The following is a 27,292-nucleotide window of genomic DNA, read 5'->3' as shown; positions in this document are numbered from 1 at the left end:
ACTAATTTATATGTGCAGGTTAACCAGATTTTTTGAAGGGAGGATGCTAGGAGTGAGGGCTGCAGGGAATTCATTTTGTGTGTGGACTTCAGGCTCAGAACCCACCCAGGGTTGATACTGAAGAATGAGTGGCTCATAACTTACAGGTAAGACTCTTTGCCTTTAGAAAGCTTACAGAGAAAAGAGAACTAAAGTCCAGAGGATGTGTGACTGATTGTGTATTAGATATATCTTAAAGATTTTTTAAAAAAGATTTTATTGGCCGGCGCCACGGCTCTATAGGCTAATCCTCTGCCTGCGGCATCGGCACACTGGGTTCTAGTCCCGGTTGCCCCTCTTCCAGGCCAGCTCTCTGCTGTGGCCCGGAAGTGCAGTGGAGGATGGCCCAGGTCCTTGGGCCCTGCACCCGCAATGGGAGACCAGGGGAGGCACCTGGCTCCTGGCTTCAGATCAGCGCGGTGCGCCGGCCGCAGCGCGCTGGCTGCGGTGGCCATTGGAGAGTGAACCAACGGCAAAGGAAGACCTTTCTCTCTGTCTCTCTCTCTCTCTCACTGTCCACTCTGCCTGTCAAAAAAAAAAAAGATTTTATTTACTTACTTGAGAGACAGAGACAGGTCTTCCATTTGCTTGTTCACTCCCCAGATGGCTGCAATGACTGGAGCTGAGCTGATCCAGAGCCAGGAGCCAGGAGCTTCTTCTGGGTCTCCCATGTGGGTGCAGGGCCCAAGGACTTGGGCCATCTTCTACTGCTTTCCCAGGCCATAGCAGAGAGCTGGATTGGAAGAGGAGCAGCTGGGACATGAACTGGCGCCCATAAGGGATGCCAGAGCCACAGGCAGAAGCTTAAGTCTACTAGGCCACAGCAGTGGACCCCATTTCAAGGATTCTAACAGCCATCCTTCCATCCTAGCTACTGATTCTTTCGGCCTAGTTCATTCCCTTGCACCACCCAGCATTATGTGCCAGGACCATCAGCCACTTGCTGCCCATCTCTTCCTCGCCTCTTCCCTCATGGATGCCAGTCACTTCTTACACATCAGCTCCTGGGAGGTCTAGGAGCAGTCTTCTGTGGGCTGCAGAGGCTTGAAAAATTCAACCCTGTCCATGAGCCTTACAAGATGCAAATGTTGTGGGCTGACACCTGGCTAGGCTTGGTCCAGGTTCTTGTCTCAATCACAAGAAGGAACTCAAGGAGGAGATGTAGTGATGTAGTAATAAAACTCAGCAGAAAAGCAAGATTTATTTACATGCAAAGCAAAACTACACACTCAGGAAGGAGTGCGGGCAAATGCAGGAGAGACAGTTGCACTCCTGGATTAAGCTGCTGCCTAAGATACTGCCATCCCATATCAGAGTGCTGGTTCAAGCCCCACCTACTCCACTTCCGATCCAGCTCCTTGCTTATGTGCCTGGGGAAGCAGCTTTAAAAGATGGCTTAAGTGATTGGGTCCCTGCCACCCACTTGGAGGGCCCAGATGGAGTTCTGGACTCCCAGCTTCGGTCTGGCCCAGCCATGGCTGAGTGGCCACTTGCAGATTAAACTAGCATATGAAAGATCTCTCTCTCTCTCTCTCTCTCTCTCTCTCTCTCTCTCTCTCCTGTTCAAATAGATAAATAAATCTTAAAAAATAAAAATTAGGGTTGTCTCTCTATGATCCAGAAGCATAGGGGGTGGTGTCGGGTGGGACTTAATTGAATATTCAAAAAGGGTGCATTTGGGGGCAGGGCTTGAGTACTGCCCATTTCCTTGCCCCCCCCCCCCAATCTCTGAGTATCATGTCAGATGCATGATGGGAGAGTCAGCCTGGTAATTTGATTATAGTAACATAGTGAACAAAAGGTCACCATAGGAACACATACTGCAGCTATAGTTGCCATTTTAGTGGGTGCTCATTCTAAGTGGCAAAATTGGGGAAGTAGTGGTTTTCCCCTACTCAGAAGGGGGGTGGTTTGGCAGTGCATTGAAAGGGAGGTTTGGGCAATACACAGAAAGGGGACTACTTTGAGTGGGATGGGGGCCGGGGACTGCCAAGCGAGGCCAAGCAGGCAGGGCCGCAGTGGGCAGGACAGCAGAGCCGTGCTGTCAAGTCTCAGCAACGTTTGCTCATCCTGCCACCCTGCTGACATCAGGAAGGCATCGTAGATTTGTTCAGAGTGTTTCTAAATGCTGATGTACAAGGTACTAACAAACGTTCATGGAAACTGGAGTTAAATGATAAGTTGACTTTGGTTCAAACAACTTTTGAAACTCATGCATCGTTTTTTCATAATAGGAATTTTCCATGAACTTTCAAAACATCCCTCATATGCATGAATGCCTACAGTTTTTGCATCCAAATACACTTATCTTTCACTTAAAATTTTAGCCAAAGGCTTTTAGACCCACGGTCTGTTCCCGCTGAATTTGGGGTTGGAGGTGGATAAGGAATCAGATCTTGTGCCTCTTTTCCTTTCAGACTTCTGATACTTCCTAGAGGGTAAAATTGACCCCTGAACGCTATTTAGCATTCAGGGGGCAAGCTAGGAGACGTCCCTGAGATGACCAGTCTTTGGGAGATCAGTACTTATAATGGAGCGGTCCTTAGGGCCTCAATATGACCACCAATATTTTCCAGCATCTCTAAGAAGAGTAATGAGCTGGAATCTAGAGATTGCCTGAATGAGCCAATAATCCTGGACAGAAACAGGGAAAATTCTCAGCTCTTTCCAGCAGGGTAAAGGAACGGGGAAATAAGAGACCAGAGGATTTAGTTACCTAACGCGCCAGAGTCCTAATGCTGCAAATAGAGAAGCTGGTGGGTAAAGGCGATCAGATAGCAGGAAATTTACAGATCTGTACCAGCCACAGGGGAATCTAATAAAAGTGTGCTAGCAGTGGCATTGCCCTCAGCACGTGATAATTTAGTTGCAAGAATTAATACACTTGAAAATAACAAAATGTGGTGCTAAAATGTGGCATCAGTGAAGAAATGCTCTGGGAACTCTGAAAAGGGACAGATCATGTGGACTGGCATGCTGTGTGAGCAGGATGGCTAAATAAGATGGTGCTCACTCAGCCAAAGGTTTTTATGTCCCAGATACAGGGGCCACAGCTCGTAGAGATGAGTATGTCTGAGTTTTGCCTGGTATCATGGAGGAAGTACGGGGGAGGAAGTTTCATCACCATTTGTCAATCACCATTGCCATCCACAAGAACCACAGTAAACATTCACTTGAACTTCCCTCCGGAAGTTTACACTTCTGTCGAGGAGAGAGATCACACACAGAAAGAGTTAAAGGCCTGAAGAAGAGAATATGTGCCAGGAGCACAAAGAGAAAAGTGAAGGGGGCATGTGAGAATGGGTTTCCTGGAGGAGGTGGTACTTGAGCTGATCCTTGAAGGAAGGTTAGAGTCTAGGCCAATGGAGAAGAGGGTAAAGACATAAATGGCACCGACAAGGCACAGAAGGTGAGCGTGAACAAGATGAGTGTAGTAAGTGAGATACCTGCGGGACTGGAGCTAGGGTAATATGAGTGATAAAGCTGGAGACAAGGGGGCTGGCGCTGTGGCACAGCAGGTTAAGCTGCCACCTGTGACGCCACCATCCCAGATGAACAGCAGTTCGAGTCCCAGCTGCTCCACTTCCGACCCAGCTCCCTGCTAATGTGCCTGGGAAGGCAGTGGAAGATGATGATCCAACTGCTTGGGCCCCTGCCACCCACATGGGAGACTGGAATGGAGTTCCGGGCTCGTGGCCTTGGCCCGGTCCAACCCTGATTGTTGCAGCAATTTGGGGAGTGAACCAATGGATGAATGGAAGATCTGTCTGTCTCTCTGTCTCTGTAAATTTGTCTTTGAAATAAAAAAATCATTTCCTTATTTTAAAATAAGTTGGAGAGACAAATATACGTAATGAGATGAGTGGGTCAACCTGTCTGAGATCCTTCTCGCAAACAGATTCCTGAAAGTGGCCCTGAGAGGCTGTGCACCATATACTGCTGGCGGAGAAAGTCCTTACACTCCAAGCAAGCACTCAGCATTTTCAGGTCATGCTTGACAGTGTTGACCCTCCCTGGCGAAACAGAGAAGAGGAAGGCTCATCCGCCCAGCCCAGCGCAGCTGCGAGCACAGGTGCAGGCCGAGCTGGGGAGGCTGCCTCAGAAGACAACAGCCTTTAGATGTTGACTCTGTCTCAGAATCAGCCCCGGGGAGAGGAGATGGCAGTTGTGAGAACCTTAGAAAAACAACATAATAGCAAGACTCAGCCTATCTCTCGAAGTCATCACTTCCGTGGCTGACTTTGGCCACGCCTCCTGTAGATTCTTTTTACTGACTTCTTGTAGCAAAAGGAGATTGGCACCGGCTCTGCTACGTTGATATTATTACCAGGAGGCAGATGTTTTCTCTTTTTCTGTGGGGTTTAGAATTATGCAAATTAAGGCATGAAAACAAAAGCGTAGTGAGGTGGGGGAGGATTGCTCTTGAGGATCCAGGCAATTTCAGAGCTCTCTAAGACACCCCTCTCAGCTTCTACTCACAGCTCTCCTGGCTCCTTGCCAATCTATTTAGAATTTGCCACTTCAGAACCTTTCAACCCAAGATCTGAAAGTTCATTGTAAAGCTTCGATCGTGACTTCATTTTGCAAGTGGAGAAATCAAGGCATATACTATGAGCTTTCAATGACTGCAGGTTGACCTGAGTCTTGACCTCCAGCCTGTTTTATCTTCCTTTTGCTGCAAACAATCTTGCCTGGAAAGGACACTGCAGTCCAACTGCCTCCCAGGATCGCCTCCCTCCCCCCAGCCCCCAGTGTTATTATCTGGAGGGCAATAGGACCTAGGGAGGTGCAACCCTGTGGCCAAGGTAGACACACCTGCCTAACCGCGTGGGTTGATCGAGTGTGGGAGTGAGCCACTTAGCTAGTTAGGGAGGGCGGGGTAGAAGTGGGCACCTGGGAAAGGAGCTCTTGGGGAAGAGGAGAGCTGTGGCTCCCTCCCAGATCTGGGGGTCGTGGTGAGAAGTGCTTCTGAGAGTAACCCAGGCCCCCTGTTGTAGCGCCTCTCCATAAGGAGCATCCCTCAATTGGCCACCCGGAGCCTCTATCTGGTTTTGTTCGGCCTCAGCTGTCCCTCCCAGCTCGCCCGCCCTTAGTTCCTGAAGCCGCCAACCTGTCGCGGCTGGAACCGTGGGCCAGGCGAAACCCCGGCAGTGGAGCGCCGAGAGTTTGGTGACATCTGCTCGGCTGGGTTGGCGTCCCACGCGTTGTTCCTCTCACTAGCAAAGTTTCTCAGTGGTGCAGCCCCTCCAGCCTTTTCTTGATCCAGGAGCGCGCGCGCGTTCCGCTGCGGTCCTTGGAGACTGCGCTAGGCGACTGGGTTGTGGCTTTGCTCCAGCCCCCAGCCCGGCTGTCTTGGGGGCGGGGCTTGGGGAACGGAGGAGCCAGCCTGAGACTCACGCCGCGAGCTAACAGCCACAACCTAGCATATAGTTAGAGGACCTGGGCGCTGAAGTAATCTCTCTCCGAAGGAACGCTCTGGCTGCACCTGCTCTCCTACTCCGACTTGGTTCTCCGCTGACTTGACACTGTTTGTGAGAAGCTGCTGAGGGGCCGGTGCCCCGACAGGTGGCTGTCCCCTGCCTGGGGGACTGCTAAAGGAGTCGCAACTGAAACAGCTGTTCCCATGGCTCTTCAGGCACCTAGAATTGGGATCCGGACTGGGCGCTGGGATGCTTGCTTTTTCCTTGTTCCAGTTTCACAGCACGTATGTTGATGATTGGACTCTTGAGCCAGTCAAGAGTCAAGTTCAAAGTGGTACTCCTGGGCTCTGCATCCCAGACTCCGAACAGGAGTCCAGAAGAGAGGGATCTCCTGCTCTAACTAGTGGATCTCCGTTCTGGAACTGGACTTCACAGAGCCCTGCTCTCTGAGGCTTGACCATAGTGGCTACAGGCTTCTCTTGGGGATGGGTGTGTGGGTGCTGTGAGCGCCAGACCTCAACACTCCGAACCGCGACAATGGACAGAGTTTATGAAATTCCCGAGGAGCCCAGTGTGGATCGGGTTTCATCTCTGGAGGAAGACGTCATCCGTGGGGCCAACCCCCGCTTTACCTTCCCCTTTGGTATCCTGTTCTCCACCTTTTTGTACTGCGGGGAGGCTGCATCCGCCTTGTACATGGTTAGAACCTATCGGAAGAGTAACGAAACCTTCTGGATGACATACACCCTTTCCTTCTTCATGTTTTCATCTATTATGGTCCAGCTGACCCTCATTTTTGTGCACAGAGATCTGGCCAAAGATAGACCATTCTCATTATTCATGCATCTAATCCTCTTGGGACCTGTTATCAGGTGAGCAACTTTTATAATCCCCCCCCCCAACCTTCCCCACCCCAGACTCGGCCAGAGAAAGGCGAACATATTCTTTGCAAGACTGATACTGTGCTTCTAATCTAATTGATTTGTCCATTCCTTCCTTCCCACTCTTGGCTTCCCTGTCTACCATTAAAAAAAAGAAAAAAGACTTATCTGAAATCTTAAGTGTCACCATGATGAACATGTGGCATGTACTTGTGTTCCAAAACCGTGAGTGATAGCTTCGATAAGACTTCGTTAGGTAATGTTTGCTCTCTGGGTTTGGATGGTGACAATCGGTATGGAACTCTCAGATGTTGTCACCCTGTGCACACAGGCCATAGCTGCAGAGTGACTTTGACTCTGCCTTTTACCTGAGAGTTTCTTCCCTGCTCTACTCCATCCCATTTCACATCCAGTTGCCTTATTCGGAGCTGCTTGGGCTAGTGCTGCTGCCATTTCCAAATTTTCCAGTGTTATTTGACATCTGGGAAATAGTCTAAGACATCTGTGGTAATCTGGCATGCCAACCCAATGTCATTATTTTTCTCTATCCGTTTATCTCTTGATATATTTCTGCAGTAAAGGTACATGGTTGGAAGGGGGAAGGTAGTCCGCTCCATCTGGCTGTAGCAACACAATGTACTAGTATCAAGTATTTCCCTGCAGATTGCCTTGAAGGAATGAGAAAGTGTGTAATCCTAGGGAGACAGGCATCTGTGTCAGTAGTCTGACCTGGACACTATGAGATTTTCAAAGTAGAGACACATTGCAAAACTTATGAGCTCAGGAGGGAGGGATGGACCAAGTGTGTCATGATTGCAAGAGAGGCAACAACCTGCAGTCAGCTGAGGAATGTGGGTCAGAGTGCTGATGTTGTAATTGCAATGGGAGGCTAGCTCATCGTGAGAGAACTAAAAACTGGCTGTGAAACTGATTAAGGATGGAGCTCCTCCCCCTCTTAGGCAGTTGTTTATCTGTATATGTACATATACTTTTGTCACACCTCAGTAAAGCTACAAAATTTTTAAAAAGATTTACTTATTTTAAAAAAAGATTTTATTTATTTATTTGAAAGGTGGAGTTACAGAGAAAGGGGAGAGGGAGGGAGAGAGGGAGAGAGATAGAGAAAGAGAGAGAGAGAGAGAAAGAGAGAGAGAGAGAGAGAGAGAGAGAGAGAGATATCTTCCATCTGTTGGTTCACTCCCCAAATGGCTGTAATGGCTGAGGCTGGGCCAAAGCCTGGAACCTGGAACTCCATCCTAGAAGGGTGGCAGGGGCCCCAGTACTAGGATAGTCTGCTGCTGCTTTCCCAGGCATCTTAGCAGGATGGGAAGTGGAGTAGCCAGCGCTCATATGGGATGCTAGCGTCGCAGGCAGAAGCTGAATCCACTGTGCCACAACACCGGCCCCAAGTTGTAATAATCATTATATTTTAAAACAGGGAGGAATTGATTAGGCTCCATCAGAGAAAATCCAGGATATCAACAGAAGCAGTGGCCCGGAATTCAGGAGACCTGCAAACTAGTCCTCCCTCTGTCATGGACTAGTTGTGTGGCCTTGGTGAAATCCCTGAAGATGCCTTGGGCCTCAGTTCCCTTCTTTGTAAAATAAGTGCATTGGGCTAGATCGTGAGTCTCAAAGCCAGTTGCTTGCAGAGGCCAGGCAGGTATCACAAATGACTGAAGTAGGCCAAGTAGAAGAAAAAGTCGCCTCATGTGTGTTGACAAATGACAACAAAATCTCAGTGTTAGAGGAATGATGGGGAATAGTGACCAGCTTAAAGGAGGCAGCTGCTCTATAGTCCCAGCCCATTGTTTCTGTGTTGGAATTCACACGCACGGTTGCCAGATCCCCCAACTTTTCAAGAGAAGCTCTCAAGACCGGATTTTCCTTTTATATAAAATAACATGATTTTAAATTTTAGCAACTGACTTTAAAAACAACAACAAAAAAACATGATATGGGCCAAAACCATATGTGTTGTTCAGCTGTGACTCAGTCTATGCAATGTTTGGACTGGGTGATCTAAAGATCATTTCCAGTTCTAAATCTTTGACATTAAGCTGTCAAAGTAAGACCTCATCTTGAACTCGGAACCAAAAAAATGGAAAGATGTCGCTGGAGAAGCAAGGAGACGAATTTCTCCCTTTTTGAATACACTGTGTTGAGTTAACAGGTAAAGAACTTTCAAGATGGAGCCGGCGCCGCGGCTCACTAGGCTAATCCTCCGCCTTGCGGCGCCGGCACACCGGGTTCTAGTCCCGGTCAGGGCACCGATCCTGTCCCGGTTGCCCCTCTTCCAGGCCAGCTCTCTGCTGTGGCCAGGGAGTGCAGTGGAGGATGGCCCAAGTTCTTGGGCCCTGCACCCCATGGGAGACCAGGAGAAGCACCTGGCTTCTGCCATCGGATCAGCGCGGTGCGCCGGCCGCAGCGCGCTACCGCGGCGGCCATTGGAGGGTGAACCAACGGCAAAGGAAGACCTTTCTCTCTGTTTCTCTCTCTATCACTGTCCACTCTGCCTGTCCAAAAAAAAAAAAACAAAAACTTTCAAGATGGAAACTTTCAGCAAGTACCCAGTCCTGGGTTTGGACTACTGATGTCTGCTTTTCCCAGGCTGTCTTTGGTTTGTACCACTCTGTATGGAGCGTTGAGTAGTGTTTTTCATTTCTGTTGTTTAGCTTCCACAGAAATGATTGGAAAGCATTTATACCATCAGTCAACTAAACGTCTAATAGAGAAAAAATAATTTAAAAATTATAAATTATACCCTTGATACACTTATTTTCAAAGCCAATACTTTTTTTTCTTAAATTTACTTTTTTATTTAAAAGGGAGAGTTACAGAGAAGCAGAGGCAGAGAGAGAATGAGTAAAAGAGAGAGAGAGGTTGGGGTGGGGTCTTCCACCCACTTGTTCACTCCCCAAATGGCTGCAGTTGCTGGAGCTGGGCTGATCCGAAGCCAGGAGCCAGGAGCTTCTTCCAAGACTCCCACGTGGATGCAGGGGCCCAAGCACTTGGGCCATCTTCCATTGCTTTCTTAGACCATAGCAGAGAGCTGAATCGGAAATGGAGCAACTGGGACTCGAACCAGTGCCTCTATGGGATGCCGGCACTGCAGGTGGTGGCTTTACTTGCTGCACCCCAGTGCCAGCCCTGGTCAGTTACTCCTTTCTTTTTTTAAAGATTTTTTATTTATTTATTTGAAAGGTAGAGTTACAGACAGTGAGAGGGAGAGACAGAGAGAAAGGTCTTCCTTCCGTTGGTTCACTCCCCAGATGGCCACAATGGCCAGAGCTGGGCCGATCTGAAGCTGGGAGCCAGCAGCTTCTTCTGGGTCTCTCACGCAGGTGCAGGGGCCCAAGGACTTGGGCCATCCTCTACTGCTTTCTGAGGCCATAGCAGAGAGCTGGATGGGAAGAGGAGCAGCTGGAACTAGAACCAGCACCCTTATGTGATGCTAGTACCACAGGCGGAGGATTAACCTACTGCGCCACAGCACTGGCCCCAGTTACTCTTTAGGTAGGTGGGAGCATGATCACTGCTAGCAGGCATACGAACATGTTTGTAGGGCTTGGCTTCCTTCCATGAAATGCAAGCAGACTTCTGGAAGTGCAAATATACTCTAATTTACTGAAGCCTATAAGCAAGATAAATACCATTCCTTGAACCAGTAAATAGCCTTACAAATAGAAGCATGAACAGAACATTTTATGCCACCACCTCCATCAGTATTTTATATGGCAATGGCATTTTGGGGCTTAGGATAAAATCTAAAATCTTGGGGCTGGCATGTCACAGCGGGTTAAGCTGCCACCTGCAATACCAGCATCCCATGTGAGCTCCAGTTTGAGTCCCGATTGCTCCACTTCCAATTTACCTCCTTGCTAATGCTCCTGGGAAGGTAGCAGAAGGTGGCCCCAGTACCTGGGCCCCTGACACCTACATGGGAGATCCAGATGGAATTTTAGCTCCTGGCTTCAGTTTGGCCCTGCCCCAACCACTGTGGTCATTTGGGGGAATGAGCCAGCATATAGAAGATATTGCTTTCATGGGTCTGGTGCCGTGGTGTAGCAGACTAAGCCCCCACCTACAGCGCCAGTGTCCCATATGGCTGCCGGTTCATGTCTCAGCTGCTCCTCTTCTGATCCAGCTCTCTGCTAATGTGCTTAGGCAAACAGTAGAGGATGGCCCAAGTCCTTAGCCCCCTGCACACACATGGAAGACCAGGAAGAAGCTCCTGGCTCCTGGCTTCAGATCTACCCAGTTCTAGCCATTTGGGAAGTGGACCAGCAGATGGAAGACCTCTCTCTCTGTCTCTCTCTCTATCTGTAACTCTGCCTCTCAAAGAAATGAAATCTTTTTTAAAAATTTAAAAAATGAAAAATAAAAGAAGATATATCTTTCTCTGTCTCATCTATATTTTTATGTCTATCATCTCTATTTATGTGTGTGTGTGTGTGTGTATTACTGTCTATGTCACTCTACCTTTCAAATAAATAAATCTTTAAAAAAATCTAAAATCTTTTGTTGAAAATGCAGTTGTGCGTTTTTCCATAAACAGAAAGAAATGGCATTTTTTGTCTTCTCTCTTCTTTCCTTCCATCTTTCCCTCTCCCAGGTATTAAAGTTTGTCTCTGGCCGGCGCCGCGGCTCAATAGGCTAATCCTCTGCCTTGCGGCGCCGGCACACCGGGTTCTAGTGCCGGTCCGGGCGCCGGATTCTGTCCCGGTTGCCCCCCTTCCAGGCCAGCTCTCTGCTGTGGCCCGGGAGTGCAGTGGAGGATAGCCCAAGTACTTGGGCCCTGCACCCCATGGGAGACCAGGAGAAGCACCTGGCTCCTGGCTTCGGATCAGCCCGGTGCGCTGGCCGCAGTGCGCCGGCCGCGGCGGCCATTGGAGGGTGAACCAACGGCAAAGGAAGACCTTTCTCTCTGTCTCTCTCTCTCACTGTCCACTCTGCCTGTCAAAAAAAAAAAAAGTTTGTCTCTAGAAAGTGAGTTCCATACTGCACGCTTTGCAGTAGTGATGTGGGAGCTGTCTCAGGGGATCTGGCGGAGCGTAGCAGCACATGTTTCACACCTTTCTCTTGGGAGCCAAAGCCTGGAGCGCACATAAGTCTCTGAGGAGCTTGTGTTTGACCTAATGTTCTGTTAGATTACACTGCTGTTATGATCCCGCCTCCCACTGTTTCTTACCCTGCATTATTTTCTTCCTGCCTTGGTCTTTCATTTACTCAGCAAATGTTGGTCGAATTCCAACTATGTGATCAGGGCTATAAGCAAGATAAACACAACCCCTGTTCTGAGTGGACTGGGGGGGATGTCTTGATTTCCACCACAAAGCTGACTATTATTACCTGTCACAAGAGGCAGTTCACATTTCCCATTCATTTTAGGGTGAGTGGGGGAAGTGATAGCTCAGGTGTTCCGAAACAAGATGTTCCAGTTGCTTCTCATCTATTCACCACATCAGAGCTGCTGAAGCCTTCTGATTAACACGGGGGAGCTGGGAGAGGTACAGCAGGAAGTGTGGTCTTTTTTTTTTTTTTTGACAGGCTGAGTGGATAGTGAGAGAGAGACAGAGAGAAAGGTCTTCCTTTTTGCCGTTGGTTCACCCTCCAATGGCCACTGCAGCCAGCGCATCGTGCTGATCTGAAGCCAGGAGCCAGGTGCTTCTCCTGGTCTCCCATGCAGGTGCAGGGCCCAAGCACTTGGGCCATCCTCCACTGCATTCCCGGGCCATAGCAGAGAGCTGGCCTGGAAGAGGGGCAACTGGGATAGAATCCGGCGCCCCAACCGGGACTAGAACCTGGTGTGCCGGCGCCGCAAGGTGGAGGATTAGCCTATTAAGCCATGGCACCGGCCTGGAAATGTGGTCTTATCACTATTTTAAGGATGCTAGGCTCTCAAGAGGATGTTTTTCTCTTTGTAAAAAAGTCAGGTTCCAAAGGCTATTGTCTGCAAATAAGTCAAGAGACACAGAGAGAGGCAATGTTTTTTGGAAAAAAAAAAAGAACCTCCAAACTTCAACTGTGGAGCTACATGCTCCGGATAACGGATGCTTTCCTTCAGAAATTTGAGGTGTTATGAAAACAAAGGCTCTGGGGAAGCTTCTTTATTGACTCCCTATCCAGTATTTACCTTTGTGTTGGAGACATTTTCTACCCTAAGCCTATTCTTAAGGAGACAAAACAGTTCCTTATGTCCTCCAAGAAGTACTTCTGAAATGCTGTTTGCAGGTCCATCAGTGACTGAACAAAAAAGGATTTAGGCTCAAGTAACTTGTAGAAGGCATGGCCAGCCCTCTGACTCATGAGGAATGAGCAGAACAGAAAAGAATGGCGAAAAGAAGCACAATCTCCCCAAGTTATTTTTCCCCTCTTACAACCTCCCTTCCCAAGACAGCTTTCATGAAGTTCCCATGATGCTTTGCTTCTGCAGATGTTCGGAGGCCATGATTAAATACCTCACACTGTGCAAGAAGGAGGGGCAGGAGGAGCCCTATGTCAGCCTCACCCGAAAGAAGATGCTAATAGATGGCCAGGAGGTGCTGATAGAATGGGAGGTGGGCCACTCCATCCGGACCCTGGCTATGCACCGCAATGCCTACAAACGTGTGTCGCAGATCCAAGCCTTCCTGGGCTCAGTACCCCAGCTGACCTATCAGCTCTATGTGACCCTGATCTCTGCAGAGGTCCCCCTGGGTAGAGGTGAGTGGGGTCAGGAGAATGGGGGAGGGGTGCTCCACTTAAGTCAATGGGCTTAAAAGTCTAGATCCAAGCTGTCCAATAGACTGGCCACTAGCTTCATGTGGCTATTTAAATTAAAATCACATAAAACCAAAACTTCCTTAGTAATATTAGCCACATGTCAAGAGCTCGGTTGGCACATGTGACTAGTGAGTCCTGTACTGGATAGCACATACATAGAACATCTCTATTGTCATCAAAAGTGCTGTTGGGGGACCGGCGCTGTGCACAGTAGTAGGTTAATCCTCTGCCTGCGGCCCTGGCATCCCATATGGGCACCGGTTCTAGTCCAGCTGTTCCTCTTCCGATCCAGCTCTCTGCTCTGGCCTGGGAAAGCGGTGGAGGATGGCGCAAGTCCTTGGGCCCCTGCACCTGTGTGGGAGACCCGGAGGAGGCTCCTGGCTCCTGGCTTTGGATAGGCCCAGCTCTGGCCATTGCGGCCATTTGGGAGGTGAATCAGTAGAGGGAAGACCTCTCTCTCTTTATCTCCCTCTCTCTCTCTCTCTGTGGCTCTGCCTCTCAAATAATTAAAAATCGAAAAAATAAAAGTGCTATTAAACAGCACTCATAGATAGTCAAAGAACTTGGGGAGTCAGACATCTCGGGGCTGCCAGATTTCTTAAACTGGGGTAAACTGCTTAGACTAAAACTGCCATAGACAAACTCTCTGGGTGCAGAGGAAGCTAATAATACATGCAGGCAGTAGGATATTTTCCCTTGGCCAAAGTGTTTAAAGTATGCTGTTAGTTGTTTTGTTTTGTTTGTCTAGGGATGGCTGTCTTTAAATACTTGGTTCCCATATAGTACTAATCAACCGAATTACATGGCAAGCTTCTTTATAAAATTACACTTCCTCCCGAGATCTGAATCCGTCCTGGAATGGGGGGAGGCCTGGAATCTGTATTTCTCCGAAGTAGCCTGCTTGGTTTTGAGCCACCACATTTGGGAAGCCCTGAGTTAATCAATTTGCCCAATGCCAGGGAAGAGAAAGAAAAGGGGTGTGGGATGACTGCGGAGGGGAGTCATGGCTGGTCCAAGTTCTGACCTTTGCTGGGATCTTTGGATCTTTGGAGGAAGTGACAAAGTAGTCACTGCCGTAATTTCCAACTTGTAAAAGAGGGATCCTGAGATGAGTAAGACCTCCAGCAAAGGCTGCAATGTGAGTCAGTGTTTTCAAAGCCGAGGTAAAGTGCTGTTAACGTGTTTTAGCAACCTGCTAGGGCAGAGGCTGGTACAGCTGTGGGTACAGCTGTGGACCATTTCTTATCAGTAGGCGCTGACCCTGTTGGGCAAAGTCACAAATAAATGCAAGGTGGAAATGTGCCTTCTTTTGCTCCTCTAAGAATTTTCATGAAGTTCTGTTTGTCTTGAATGTTTCCACTGTGTAGAACTGATGAGTTTGATGAGAAAAAAAATTTTTTTTGACAGGCAGAGTGGATAGTGAGAGAGAGAGACAGAGAGAAAGGTCTTCCTTTTTGCCATTGGTTCACCCTCCAATGGCCGCTGCGGCCGGCTCATCGAGCTGATCCGAAGCCAGGAGCCAGGTGCTTCTCCTGGTCTCCCATGCGGGTGCAGGGCCCAAGGACTTGGGCCATCCTCCACTGCCTTCCCGGGCCACAGCAGAGAGCTGGCCTGGAAGAGGGGCAACCGGGACAGAATCCAGCACCCCGACTGGGACTAGAACCTGGTGTGCCGGCGCCGCAGGCGGAGGATTAGCCTGTTAAGCCACGGCGCCGGCATGATGAGAAAATTTTCGAGAAATGATGATGCTTTTCCTCCTGACAACTGTGAAAGGCACCAGATCATCAAATTAAAATAGTTGTATGTAGACATTACCAAAGTAATACATATACAAACTGATTGATCCACAGGTGATTTGCAAAGAAAATTCCCGGAAAGCTACTCAAGAATTACCTAGGAGGTGTGAAAACGAGAAATCAGCAAGTTTTTGCTTTTTGCTTTTTACTTTATTATTATTTTTTATTTGTTTGAAAAACAGAGTTACAGAGAGGCAGAGAGAAAGAGAGAGAGAGAGAGAGAGCGAGAGTGAGAGTCTTCCATCTGCTGGTTCACTCCCCAGATGGCCACAATGGCTGGAGCTGAGCCCATCTGAAGCCAGGAGCCAGATTTTCTGGGTCTCCCATGTGGGTGCAGGGACCCAAGCACTCGGACCATCATCTACAGCATTCCCAGGCCACAGCAGAGAGCTGGATCGGAAGTGCAGCAGTCTAGATTCGAACTGGTACCCACATGGGACGCCAGCACCGCAGGCAGCAGCTTTACCCACTACACCACAGCATTGCCCCCTGCTTCTTACTTTAATCCTTCCATATGCTTAGAATTTTGACCATAATCATGTATTAATATTTTTGGTCTTTATTTTTTAATTATAAAAACCAGAAAAGGTTATGGTAAAAGTTGAAAACCACACAGAAGAAAGATAAAGTAAGAACTATCATCTTACTCCCCAGGGATAATCTATGTTAATTACTATCATTCCTTTGAGACTTTTATACCATGTAAATATAAACACACAAACAGTGCTTTTATGAGTGTACTTCAGAATGTTCATAGAAAATGTATATTATAAAAAAGTTATGCATGGATTTCAAAAAACTTTTGTTTCAAAACAAACCGATCTTTCAGTTCCTTTTTTTCTGTGCACCGTTTGAAGTACCCTCGTGTATATGTATATGTTTTTGCCCAAAAAGGAGTTGTATGAAACATTCAGTTCAGCAGCATGTCTTTTTCAAAATTATGCCAATGTATCTTTTTCCAACAGTTATTTCTATATTCAGACAAGGATACTTCAAAACATCAGTGGAAAATGGAATTAAAAGATTATGTTAGTGGCTGGCGTTGTGGCACAGCAGGTTAAACCACTACTTGCAACTCCATATGAGCACAGGTTCAAGTCCTGGCTGCTTCACTTCTGATCGAGCTCTCTGCTAATGTGCCTGGAAAGAAGTGGAAGATGCCCCCAAGTTCTTGGAGCCCTGCACCTACATTCGAGGCCTGGATGAAGCTCCAGACTCCTGGCACCAGCCTGGCCCAGCCCTAGCTGTTGTAGCTATGTGAAGAGTGAACCAGCAGATGGGAGATCTCTCTGTCTCTCTTTCTCTCTGTCACTCAGCCTTTCAAATAAATAAATCTTTTAAAATAAATAAATGAGGGATTATATTAGTGCAAAAAATGTTTGAAATGCAATTTTTCATAATATGCACTTTCCATGAACTTTTTGAAGACCTTTGTATGCATAGATTTAAAATGTTTTTGCAACAAATTTATTTTATTTTATTTTAAAGATTTATTTATTTATTTGAAGGGCAGAGTTACAGAGAGGCAGAGGCAGAGGTAGAGAGAGAGGTCTTCCATCCACTGGTTCACTCTCCAGATGGCTGCAATGGCTGGAACTGTGCAGATCTGAAGCCAGGAGCCAGGAGCTTCTTCCAGGTCTCCCACGTGGGTGCAGGGGCCCAAGGACTTGGGCCATCCTCCACTGCTTTCCCAGGCCACAGCAGAGAGCTGGATTGGAAGCAGAGCAGCCAGGACTCAAACCTGCGTCCATATGGGATGCCGGCACTGCAGGCGGCAGTTTTACCTGCTACGCCACAGCACTGGCCCGCACATTTATTTTTAAATTCCATTTCCATGAACTTTTGCAGTAGGTTCATAAATAACATAAACTAAATATAAATTTATCTTCTATGAACAGGGCCATTCTTTCTTTTTTTTCTATTTATTTATTTATTTTAGTTTTTAACAGATTTAGTATAGTTCATAGATACAATTCTAAAAATATAATAATATTCCCTTCCTCCCTTCCTCTCTCTCCCTCTCCTTCTCTCTTTCTTTCATTTTTGAGATAATGTTTTTTAAATTTACATTACAGTCAAGGGCTTAAAGCTCCACCAAATAAAAAGTTCAACAAGTAAAATGCAAAAAGACCCTAATTTAATGGGAATACAGCTAAGGGATATAAACAGTTAACCTAATGGAAAGATGACCATTTTACCCATGTACATAACTTTAAAGTAATCACAAATCATTAAAACTATACTAATATAACATTCTTAACTATTGGTTTGGCAAAGATCTAAAACAAAGATTGACAAAACTATATTTACAGCAATACTGGTACATACAGGTGTTTCTCTTTTAATTTTTTCTTTTTTAAACTTTATCTCCTACATATAAGGGAGAAGATGCAGTCTTTGTCTTTCTGTGCCCAGCTTATTTCACTCAACATGATGTCCTCCAGTTGTGTGCATTTTGCTGCAAATGGTAGAATTTCAGTTTTTATAACTCAGTAATATTCCATTATATGTATACCACTATACATACATAACACATTTTCTTTATCCATTCATCTGATGATGGATACCTTGGTTGATTCCATAATTTGGCTGTTGTGAACAGTGCTGCTATAAACATGGCGATGCAGGTATCTCTTTGATACTGTGCATTCATATCTTTTGGGTGTATACTCAGAAGTGGCATTGCTGTATCATATAGCAAATCTGTTTTGAGCTTTCTAAGAAACCTCTATTCTATTTTCCACAGTGGCTGTACTAATTTACATTCCCACCAATAGCGTATAAGTGTTCCCCTTTCTCCACTTCCTCATCAACATTTGTTACTTTCTGTCTTTTGGATTTTAGCCATTCTGACAGGGGTGAAAGGATATCTCATTGTAGTTTTGATTTTCATTTCCCTGATTTCTAGTGATTTTGAGCGTTTTTATATATTTGTTAGCCATTTATGTTTCTTCTTTTGAGAACTATTGAGAGGAACATTCTTTCTTATTTCCCTAATTTCTATTGGTAGGATTAAAGTTTGTTCCTAATTTTTTTTACAAAAAAAGTTTTTTTCTAATTACAAATACTACAGTGAACATTTCTGTAAATGTATGAGTACTTGAATTAAACTTTATAGAATAATTTTTTTAAAAATTTATTTGTTTGAAAGTCAGAGTTACACAGAGAGAGAAAGAGAAGCAGAGAGAGAGAGAGAGATCCTCCATCTGCTGGTTTCACTCCCCAATTGGCCGCAATGGCTAGAGCTGCACTGATCCAAAGCCAGGAGCCAGGAGCTTCCTCCGGATCTTCCCACATGAGTGCAGGGGCCCAAGGACCTGGGCCATCTTCTACTGCTTTCCCAGGCCATAGTGGAGAGCTGGATTGGAAGTGGAGCAGCCGAGACTCAAACCGGCACTCATATGGGATGCTGGCACTGCAGGCGGTGGCTTTACCTGCTACGCCACAGTGCCAGCCCCATAGAATAAATTTATAGCAGTAGAATTGCTGGGTGAGAGGGTAAGCATGTTTAGAATTTTATTTTTCTGCCCAATAACGCTCCCAAAATGTTGTATAAATGTCTTCTCCCTCAGACAGTATAAGAATGTATTTCTACATATCTTAAACCAAATATTGTTTATTTGTATAATTATAAAATAACTGGCTTTTAAGCTAATTGACTTTCTTTGATTATGGGAGAAGTTTAACATATTTTCTCTTTGATCATTGTGTGTGTTGCTTATTTTCTATATTTTACTCACATTTTCTAGTGGGTTTGCTTTTTTGTATTAATTTGTGGGAGCTATTCACTTATTCTGCTATTAATCCTTTCTCTGCTGTGGACAAGTGTATATGTATACAAATATATAATTTTGTGTGTCCTTATGTATTTTAAGTGTGTGTGTATGTGTCACACATGTAATATGTGTATGACACTATACTTAATATGCACAATATATTTTGTAATATCTTGTGGTATTCTGAAGCACTGTATTTTTATGTATTCAATTTCTTTATTGCTTCTAGATTTCGTGCCTTTCATACAAAGGCCTTTTATGACTCTCATCTGATAAAAAATTTACCCTGATATTCCAAGTTAACTAATTTCCAGGATCAATTTGTCAATTCCCTCACCAGAAAACAAAAACAAACAAATCAAAACAATAATAACAAACCAAAAATCATTGCATTGAGATTGAGTTGTATGATGTTCTTGCTATAGGTCTTGCACGTTTTTGTAAGGTTTATTTCTGGGTGTTTTATCAGTTTTAAAAGGACCCTACTTTCTAAGTACCAAGATAGTGCTAGGTAAAGTAAATATATGAGTACGCTTTTGGAAATAGGGACATGATGATGATGATAATGATGATGAAGAAGAAGAAGAGGAGGAGGAGGAGGAAGGATGAGAAGAGGAAGAGGAGGAAGAAGAAGGAGGAGGCAGATAGCATTTACACATTCCAGGCTTTTCTCTTCATCCTTTACATGTAATTATCTCATCTAATCTTTACAACAACCCCATTTTACAAATGAGGAAACAGAGGCACTGAGAGGTTAAGTAATTCCCCAAGACCTCAGAAGTGGTAAATGGCAAACATTGGACTGGAATCCAGGGAGTCTGCCTCCAGAGCCCATGTTTCTAACTATAGCAGCATTTTGATCTCTTATGGCATGAGTCTATTTGTAGGGAGACAGATGGGAAACTTTTTTCCATCTATTGGAAGCATCACACTTGGCTAGATGTATGCTCTGATGTTCTCATTTCTGCAAAGAGCCTTAGCTCTTGAGGAGGGGACCAAGAGGGATTTGGGAAGCATCTCCCATTCCAGCCTTTGGGATTCCAACACTCTACTTTCAGCTAAAGAAGATATTCAGATCCAGAGCTGCACTTCCTTTATGGTTTCCACGGGGAGGTCTTGGGATTTTTCTTGCCGATTGCATTGACATCTGCGTGGCTCTAGTTTCCCTAGGTTCTGTGTTTTTGTGGGAATAGAATGTTTCACATTTTCTTTTGGATAAGCATCCCACTTTGCTTGAGAGCACTAGCTTTTCCCAGTCATCTGTATCCTTTCTTTGACATAAAGGAAGGAAAGGAAAGGCCACCTGTGTGGTCTGTGGTTGAGGCTGAGGAGAGTGGGTTGGGGAGCAATGTAGCTCCCTCCTATAGCGTAGAGTGCAATGGATGCCGTGGGTTAAAAGAGAAGCTTTGTACATTTTGGAACCACTCTTCTGGAAGTTCGGAGATTCCCAAACTATACTAAAGCATGGGGGTCATGAACTGATTTTGTTGATGACAAATCCAAGCAACTCTGGAGTATCTGAATTAATTGGAAAACTGAGGCACATTGATATTTAATGATTATGCAAGCTCCCACACAGCTGAAACAAGGATTTCTTTCTTTTCTAAAGATCTGTTTTGTTTATGTGAAAGACAGAGTTACAGAGAGAGAAACACAGACACACACACACATACACTCACAGAGAGAGAGGAGAGAGAGAGAGAGAGAGAGAGAGAGAGAGAGAGAGATCTTCCATCTGCTAGTTCACTTCTCAAATGGTTGTGACAGCCAAGACTCGGCCAGGCTGAAGCCAGGAGCCAGAAACTTCTTTCAGGTCTCCCATATGGGTGGCAGGGGCCCGAACACTTAGGCCATCTTCTGCTACTGCTTTCTCAGGCCTTTAGAAGGGAGCTGAATAGCAAGTGGAGCAGCTGGGACATGAACAGGTGCCCATATGGGATGCTGGCTTCTCAGGCAGTGGTTTTACCCACTACGCCAAAATGCTGGCCCTGTGAAGCAAGGATTTCGAATTCCAGATATTCTAAATTGTTTCTCTAAACTCATAATTCCTGATCAATTCAGCAAAACATTTATTGAGCACCTACCCTGTTCTGGGCAGTGTGTTAGGTTCTGGAGATACAGCAGTGAGCAAATAGACATGGACTCTTCTGCTTTCATGGAATTTTCAGTACATGTTTTGAGCCATTCCCTGGAGTTAAGCATTCTGGAAGCACATGCAAAAAGAATTCAGTCCTTGCAGAAGATATTCATTAAAGAAGGAACTTCTAGGGGCCAGCACCGTGGCTCACTTGGCTAATCCTCCGCCTGTGGCCGGCATCCCATATGGGCGCCAGTTCTATTCCCAGTTGCTCCTCTTCCAGTCCAGCTCTCTGCTGTGGCCCAGGAAGGCAGTGGAGGATGGCCCAGGTCCTTGGGCCCTGCACCCTCATGGGAGACCAGGAAGAAGCACCTGGCTCCTGGCTTCAGATCGGCATAGCTCAGGCCGAGGCGGCCACTTGGGAGGATGAACCAACGGAAGGAAGACCTTTCTCTGTCTCTCTCTCACTGTCTAGCTCTATCTGTCAAATAAGTAAATAAAAATTAAAAAAAGAAGGAACTTCTATTAGCAAAGGTGTTTTTTGTGAGTCTCCCGAGACCACATTTCTTTCTTTTTTTGTTAAAACCTTTACTATGTATTTGAAGGCAGAATTACAGAGAGGCATAGGCGGTGGGGGGAGGGGTCTTCCATCTGCTGGTTCACTCCCCAGATGGCCGCAACAGCCAGAGCTGTGCCAATCCTAAGCCAGGAACCAGGAGCTTCTTCCGGGTCTCCCACATGAGTGCAGGGGCCCAAGGACTTGGGCCATCTTCTACTGCTTTCCCAGGCCACAGCAGAGACCTGGATTGGAAGTGGAGCAGCTGGGACTGAACCAGCACCCATATGGGATGCCGATACCGCAGGCAGAGGATTAACCTACTGCGCCACGGTGCCAGCCCCATGAACCAAAATGTGTGTGTGTGTGTGTGTGTGTGTGAGAGAGAGAGAGAGAGACAGACAGACAGACAGAGAGACAGAGACAGAGAGAAAGAGACAGAAAGAGGTAGAGAGAGAGAGAGAGTTATCTATTAGTTTTGGAATTTGTTTTCTACGTTTCTTTACATTCTAAATTTTCCATGATGCAATACACTGTGCTACTTTTACAGTCACATACATATACAAAATCAGCTTTAAGAAGAGCGGGTTTTAGAACTAACATGAGGGGCTGGCATCATGGCTCACTTGGTTAATCTTCCACCTGCGGCGCCGGCATCCCATATGGGCGCCAGGTTCTAGTCCTGGTTGTTCCTCTTCCAGTCCAGCTCTCTGCTGTGGCCCGGTAAGGCAGGGGAGGATGGCCCAAGTGCTTGGGCCCTTGCACCTGCATGGGAGACCAGGAAGAAGCACCTGGCCCCTGGCTTCGGATCGGTGTAGTTTTGCCTGTAGCGGCCATTTGGTGGGTGAACCAACGGAAGGAAGACCTTTCTCTGTTTCTCTCTCTCACTGTCTGTAATTCTACCTGTCAAATAAATAAATAAATAAATAAAATCTATTTAAAAAAAGAACTAACAAGAAGTCACTAACCTGAGAAGAACAACTATAAAAGAATAGGGTAAAATTATCTGATGAGGTGGGCTTTTGAGCAAGCATTGAATAGGCAGAAATAACTATCTGAAGAAATGTGGTCAGGGCTGGAGCCACTCTTCTGTAAGTTCGGAGATTCCCAAAGCGTGTATACAACATACTTTGATAAATGCGTGCATTGTGAAATGATTACCATAACTTAGCTATTTAATCCATAATCTCACCTTGTTACCATTTTTATGTGCATGTGTGCTGAAAACATTTATGATCTACTTTCTTAGAAAATGTCAATTATACATTATTATCAACTATAGTCGCAATGCTACACATTAGATGTTCCAAACTTTCTCAGAAACTCAAAATGTGTACCCTTTGACCAAAATCTTATTTGCCCCAGTCCCCAGCCCCAAGCAACCATTTGGTTTACCCTGTTTCTATGAGTTCTACTTTTTTAGATTCTGTATATAAATGAGATCATGCAGTATTTGTTTTTCTGTTTCTGGCTCATTTCACTTAGCATAATATCTTCTAGATTCCTTCATGTTACAATTGGAAGAATTTCCTTTCATTTTATAGTTGAATGATGTTCCCTTTGTGTGTGTGTGTGTGTGTGTGCGCATTTCCTTTATCCATTCATCCAACAACAGACACTTAGGTTGTTTCCACATCTTGGCTATTTTGAATAATGCTACAATGAACATAAGAGTATAGCTAGCTCTTTGAGATACTGATTTCATTTCCCAGAATTGGAATTGCTGGATTGTACAGTAGCTCTGTTTTAGTTTTTAAAGAAATTCCTGTACTGTTTTCCATAATGGCTTTACCAATTCACATTCCTACCAACAGTATATAAGGGTTCCCCTTTTTCCACATCCTTGCCAACACTTAACTTTTTTCTTTTTTATTATTTATTTTCATTTTATTTGAAAGACAAAGAGAGAGAAATAGTTTGTCTATTAGTTGACTCCCCAGATGCCTGCAATAGGCAGGACTGGGCCAGGCCAATGCCAGGAAGTTAAAACTCCATCCATGTCCCCTACATGGGTAGCAGGAAGCTGGATTGGAAGTAGAGTGGCTAGGACTTGAACCAGGCACTCCAATGTGTGATACAGACATCCTAAGTGGTTACTTAAGCTGCCGCACCAAACGCCTATCCCATTACTTACCTTTTTTCTCTAATGGCCATCCTAACAGGTATGAAATGATATCTAATTGTGGTTTTGATTTGCATTTCCATGATGACTAATGATGTTTAGCATTTTTTCACATGCCTGTTTTCTTTGGAACAGTGCCTATTCAAGCACATGCTATTTGTTTACATAGCTGTGACCATATGTGTGTTCACTCTTAACTAGGGCTCTTTGCTTCCACGTATTGTGTCTCTGGACCTCTGGGTCTTCACCACCAACATTTACTGATTGCCTATTTTTCTGTTCCTCTTTTTTTTTTTTAACAGCCGTGCTAATGGTCTTTTCCCTGATATCTGTCACCTATGGGGCTACCCTCTGCAATATGTTGGCTATCCAGATCAAGTATGATGACTACAAGATTCGCCTTGGACCACTGGAAGTCCTTTGCATCACCATCTGGCGGACATTGGAGATCACATCCCGCCTCATGATCCTGGTGCTCTTCTCAGCTACTTTGAAACTGAAGGCTTTGCCTTTCTTAGTGCTCAACTTCCTGGTCATCCTCTTGGAGCCTTGGGTTAAGTTCTGGAGGAGTGGGGCCCAGATGCCCAATAACATTGAGAAAAACTTCAGCCGGGTTGGTACCCTGGTGGTGCTGATTTCAGTCACTGTCCTCTATGCTGGCATCAACTTCTCTTGCTGGTCAGCCTTGCAGTTGAAGTTGGCAGACAGAGATCTTGTTGACAAAGGTCAGAACTGGGGTCATATGGGCCTGCACTATAGTGTGAGATTGGTAGAGAATGTGATCATGGTCTTGGTTTTTAAGTTCCTTGGCGTGAAAGTGTTACTGAATTACTGCCATTCTTTGCTTGCCGTGCAGCTCATTATTGCGTATGTAATTTCCATTGGCTTCATGCTCCTTTTCTTCCAGTACTTGCATCCTTTGCGCTCGCTCTTCACCCATAATGTTATAGATTACCTCCATTGTGTCTGCTGCCACCGGCAGTCTCAGGACAGGGCTGAGACCTTGGAGCCACCTGTTGAGGCTGAAGCAAGGCAAAGCATTGTCTGATTCCATCTTCTGAATATTTTAAGGATGGGCTAGGAGTTACCAACAGCAACTGTGAAATTTAAGGAAAGGATGAGGCTCATGGGTGAGTACCCACCAAGACATTTTCTAGAGTTTTCTGCTAAACCTGTAAGAAGAAGAAGTGGCTCCCAAAGAGGTTTTATTTTATTTCTTTCAGATTTACTGCTATGTTTGGACCCCAGGGGTATCCACTACTTACTTGGAAGCATCAGAAATACCATTGACATTCCTCCTACCCAGGTCAATTCAGATAACATACTTCTAAGCATCTTGGGCTCTCTCTGACTTTCTAGCCCTGCTCATTGGCTTGAGGCATTACTGAGCTTTCCTGGACTGAGCCGAAGGCCCAGAATCCCAACAGAACTGATCATAATTGATCAGAGGATGTGATGGCTTACTGGCTGTGGGTACATCCCAGGAAACAGTCTGACTAATGTGAAACCTGCATCTGTGAGTGTCGCTGGGGTCTTCATTCAAGTGAGAAACCCCCATTATTAAAAGAGTTGCTCCCCCAGTGAGTTAGTATTCCATTAGGATTTTGTTGTGGTCATTCCACAAGGACCTCTCTTTTCAGTGGCCCTTGGTAAGCATGCTCTGAAGTGGGAGTACATAGTAGGATTCTTTCAGGGCATAAGACAGAATGACTCCTTTTGCCCTCAGGGACTTGCATAGACCTCCAGTTTGTCCAGTGGAATGGCTGAGTGAAATCTCCCACTTAGTGCCTCATTAATAAGGAGTCCCACCAACCAAGCCTTGCTGTGCTCCTGGCATTACAGTACTTGATGTAGACCTCAGAGAAGCTGGACTGCAGTTGAAAATGTTTCTGATGAGTGGAAATGAAGACTTCTTTGTGTTGGCTTGATTATTTTGTTGATTTCTTTTTAGGGGAGAGAGAAAATAATGGCTGGGACATCACTTTCATGCTATTTGGGACAGAGGAGGGAAACCAGATCACATTAAGTCATCATCAGTACTGGTTTAGCCCATAGGAGTTTACTTTCTAATAAAAAACAAATGTTTGTCAACCCTCTTCTCATTCCTAAACTCCCAATGGGTGAATGCATGTCTCCCTTTCTGATGTATCACAATGTTTACATCTTATTTCAGTTGGGTATTTTGATGAGAATGTCAGCTGCATGCCTCCAAGGTAGCCAAGAAATTGAGGATATTATAGCCACTGCCCATTGGGACCAAATATCCCATAATTTACCAGAATAATGCTTGTCCATCACAGAGTAGGAAAATAAGAACTCTTAGTCATGTGTGCCACTTGTGGCCCTGACAGTGCTTCAAGGAATTGTAAACAATGTGACCTAAGATTTCCTGATCAAGTTTACTCTTGGGATCATGCTAAGAAGTTATCTAGCTATTTCCCCCTCTTATTCAATGTGAGGACATGATGTTGGGGGAGCTCCTTCCTCTAAGTAGTGGGGCTGTTAAGCAGAATTATACTTTTACTTAACATGGGTAGTGTGGTTTTCTCAACTTCAACTGCTGTTGGGGGTAAACGATGGGATAGTTAATTTGGGGGAGACTGTAGTGACTTACTTTGAAGCAACAGAGATTTCGTTTTTCAGACTCAACTCCCTTATTCCATTTTCTCATAATGAAGAACAGACTTAGGTTGTTGTCATATAAACCTCACAACTGACGTCTGACTGTGTTATTCATGGTGAACTTGAAAGAAATAATCTGTTAGAACTCCAGAAGAACACATTACCTCTTTGGAATTCAAGCAAGAATTTCTCCCCAATGGTCAACATGCCCTTAATTAAGCCAAGGAGCAGCAAGGAACAATAATTTGGTTCATAAAAGCATATGAATCAGCTACTTAAGGGGTAGGTACTATGGAAATGTAGAGAGACACATCAAGTAGGGCATGCCAATTATAGTTAGAGTGGAGATGCACAGGGCAGACTACACAACATCCACCTCCCTCTGTAGTCCTGCCCAGCCTCGGTGATTTAATATCTTGGGAATGCAGGCAGTTTAGAGAGAGGGCTGTGGAGCAGCTTCCAACCTGAAAAACCTGCTTCCTTCACCCAAGAAGAAAGACTGTGGTGATACCTTATGCAAATGAAGTATTGGAACCTCCTGAAGATGGTGGCCTTCCTGTTTAACAGAAATCTTCCAGATACACCAGAGAAGGAATTGTGAAATATGGTGTTGGAGTGAGGGGACAGGGCAAGTGCCCTCTCCTAAGCAGTCTTCAAAAAGTTCATGGAAGTGCAGATGATAAAAAACTATGTATGGATTTTTAAAAAATATTACATCAAAATATACTTTTCATTCAATTTTCCATGAATTCCTTGAAATACTTTCATATTTGCAAGCATTTCTTCAATTGACTAAACTCTTTTTATCCTTTGAAATTTTTTTTAAGATTTATTTATTGGGGCCCTTGCTATGGCATAGCATGTTAAGCCACCATCTACAATGCTGGCATCCCATACGGGTGCTGATTCAAGTCCCAGCTGTTCTACTTCCAATCCAGCTCCCTGCTAATGTGCCTGGGAAAGCAGCAGAAGATGGCTGAAGTCCTTGGACCTCTGCACACTCATGGGAGACCTGGAAGAAGTTCCTGGCTCCTGGCTCCTGTTTCCTGGCTCCTGGCTCCTGGCTCCTGGCTCCTGGCTTCTGGCTCCTGGCTCCTGGCTTTGGCCTGACCCAGCCCAGGGCCATTACAGCCATTTGGGGAGTGAACCAGCAGATGGAAAATCTCTCTCTCTGTCTCTCCACCTTTTTAAAAGATTTATTTATTTGAAAGGCAGAGTTGCAGGGAGAAGGAGAAAGA

General features: G+C 45.5%; 1 protein-coding gene across 1 annotated transcript; it reads left to right on the top strand.

Annotated features, from left to right (window-relative positions):
* The first annotated feature begins 5,967 nt into the window (after positions 1-5,967).
* On the top strand, positions 5,968-25,484 carry XKRX (XK related X-linked). Its single transcript, XM_062183992.1, has 3 exons — positions 5,968-6,331; positions 12,777-13,045; positions 23,735-25,484. The coding sequence occupies exons 1-3, from the start codon at positions 5,997-5,999 to the stop codon at positions 24,478-24,480; spliced, it is 1,350 nt and encodes a 449-aa protein (XP_062039976.1). The 5' UTR covers positions 5,968-5,996; the 3' UTR covers positions 24,481-25,484.
* The last annotated feature ends 1,808 nt before the right edge of the window (positions 25,485-27,292 follow it).

Source organism: Lepus europaeus, chromosome X, assembly GCF_033115175.1.
Source record: "Lepus europaeus isolate LE1 chromosome X, mLepTim1.pri, whole genome shotgun sequence".
Classification (NCBI taxonomy): Eukaryota; Metazoa; Chordata; class Mammalia; order Lagomorpha; family Leporidae; genus Lepus; species Lepus europaeus.
This window is presented reverse-complemented; position numbering and strand designations above follow the sequence as displayed.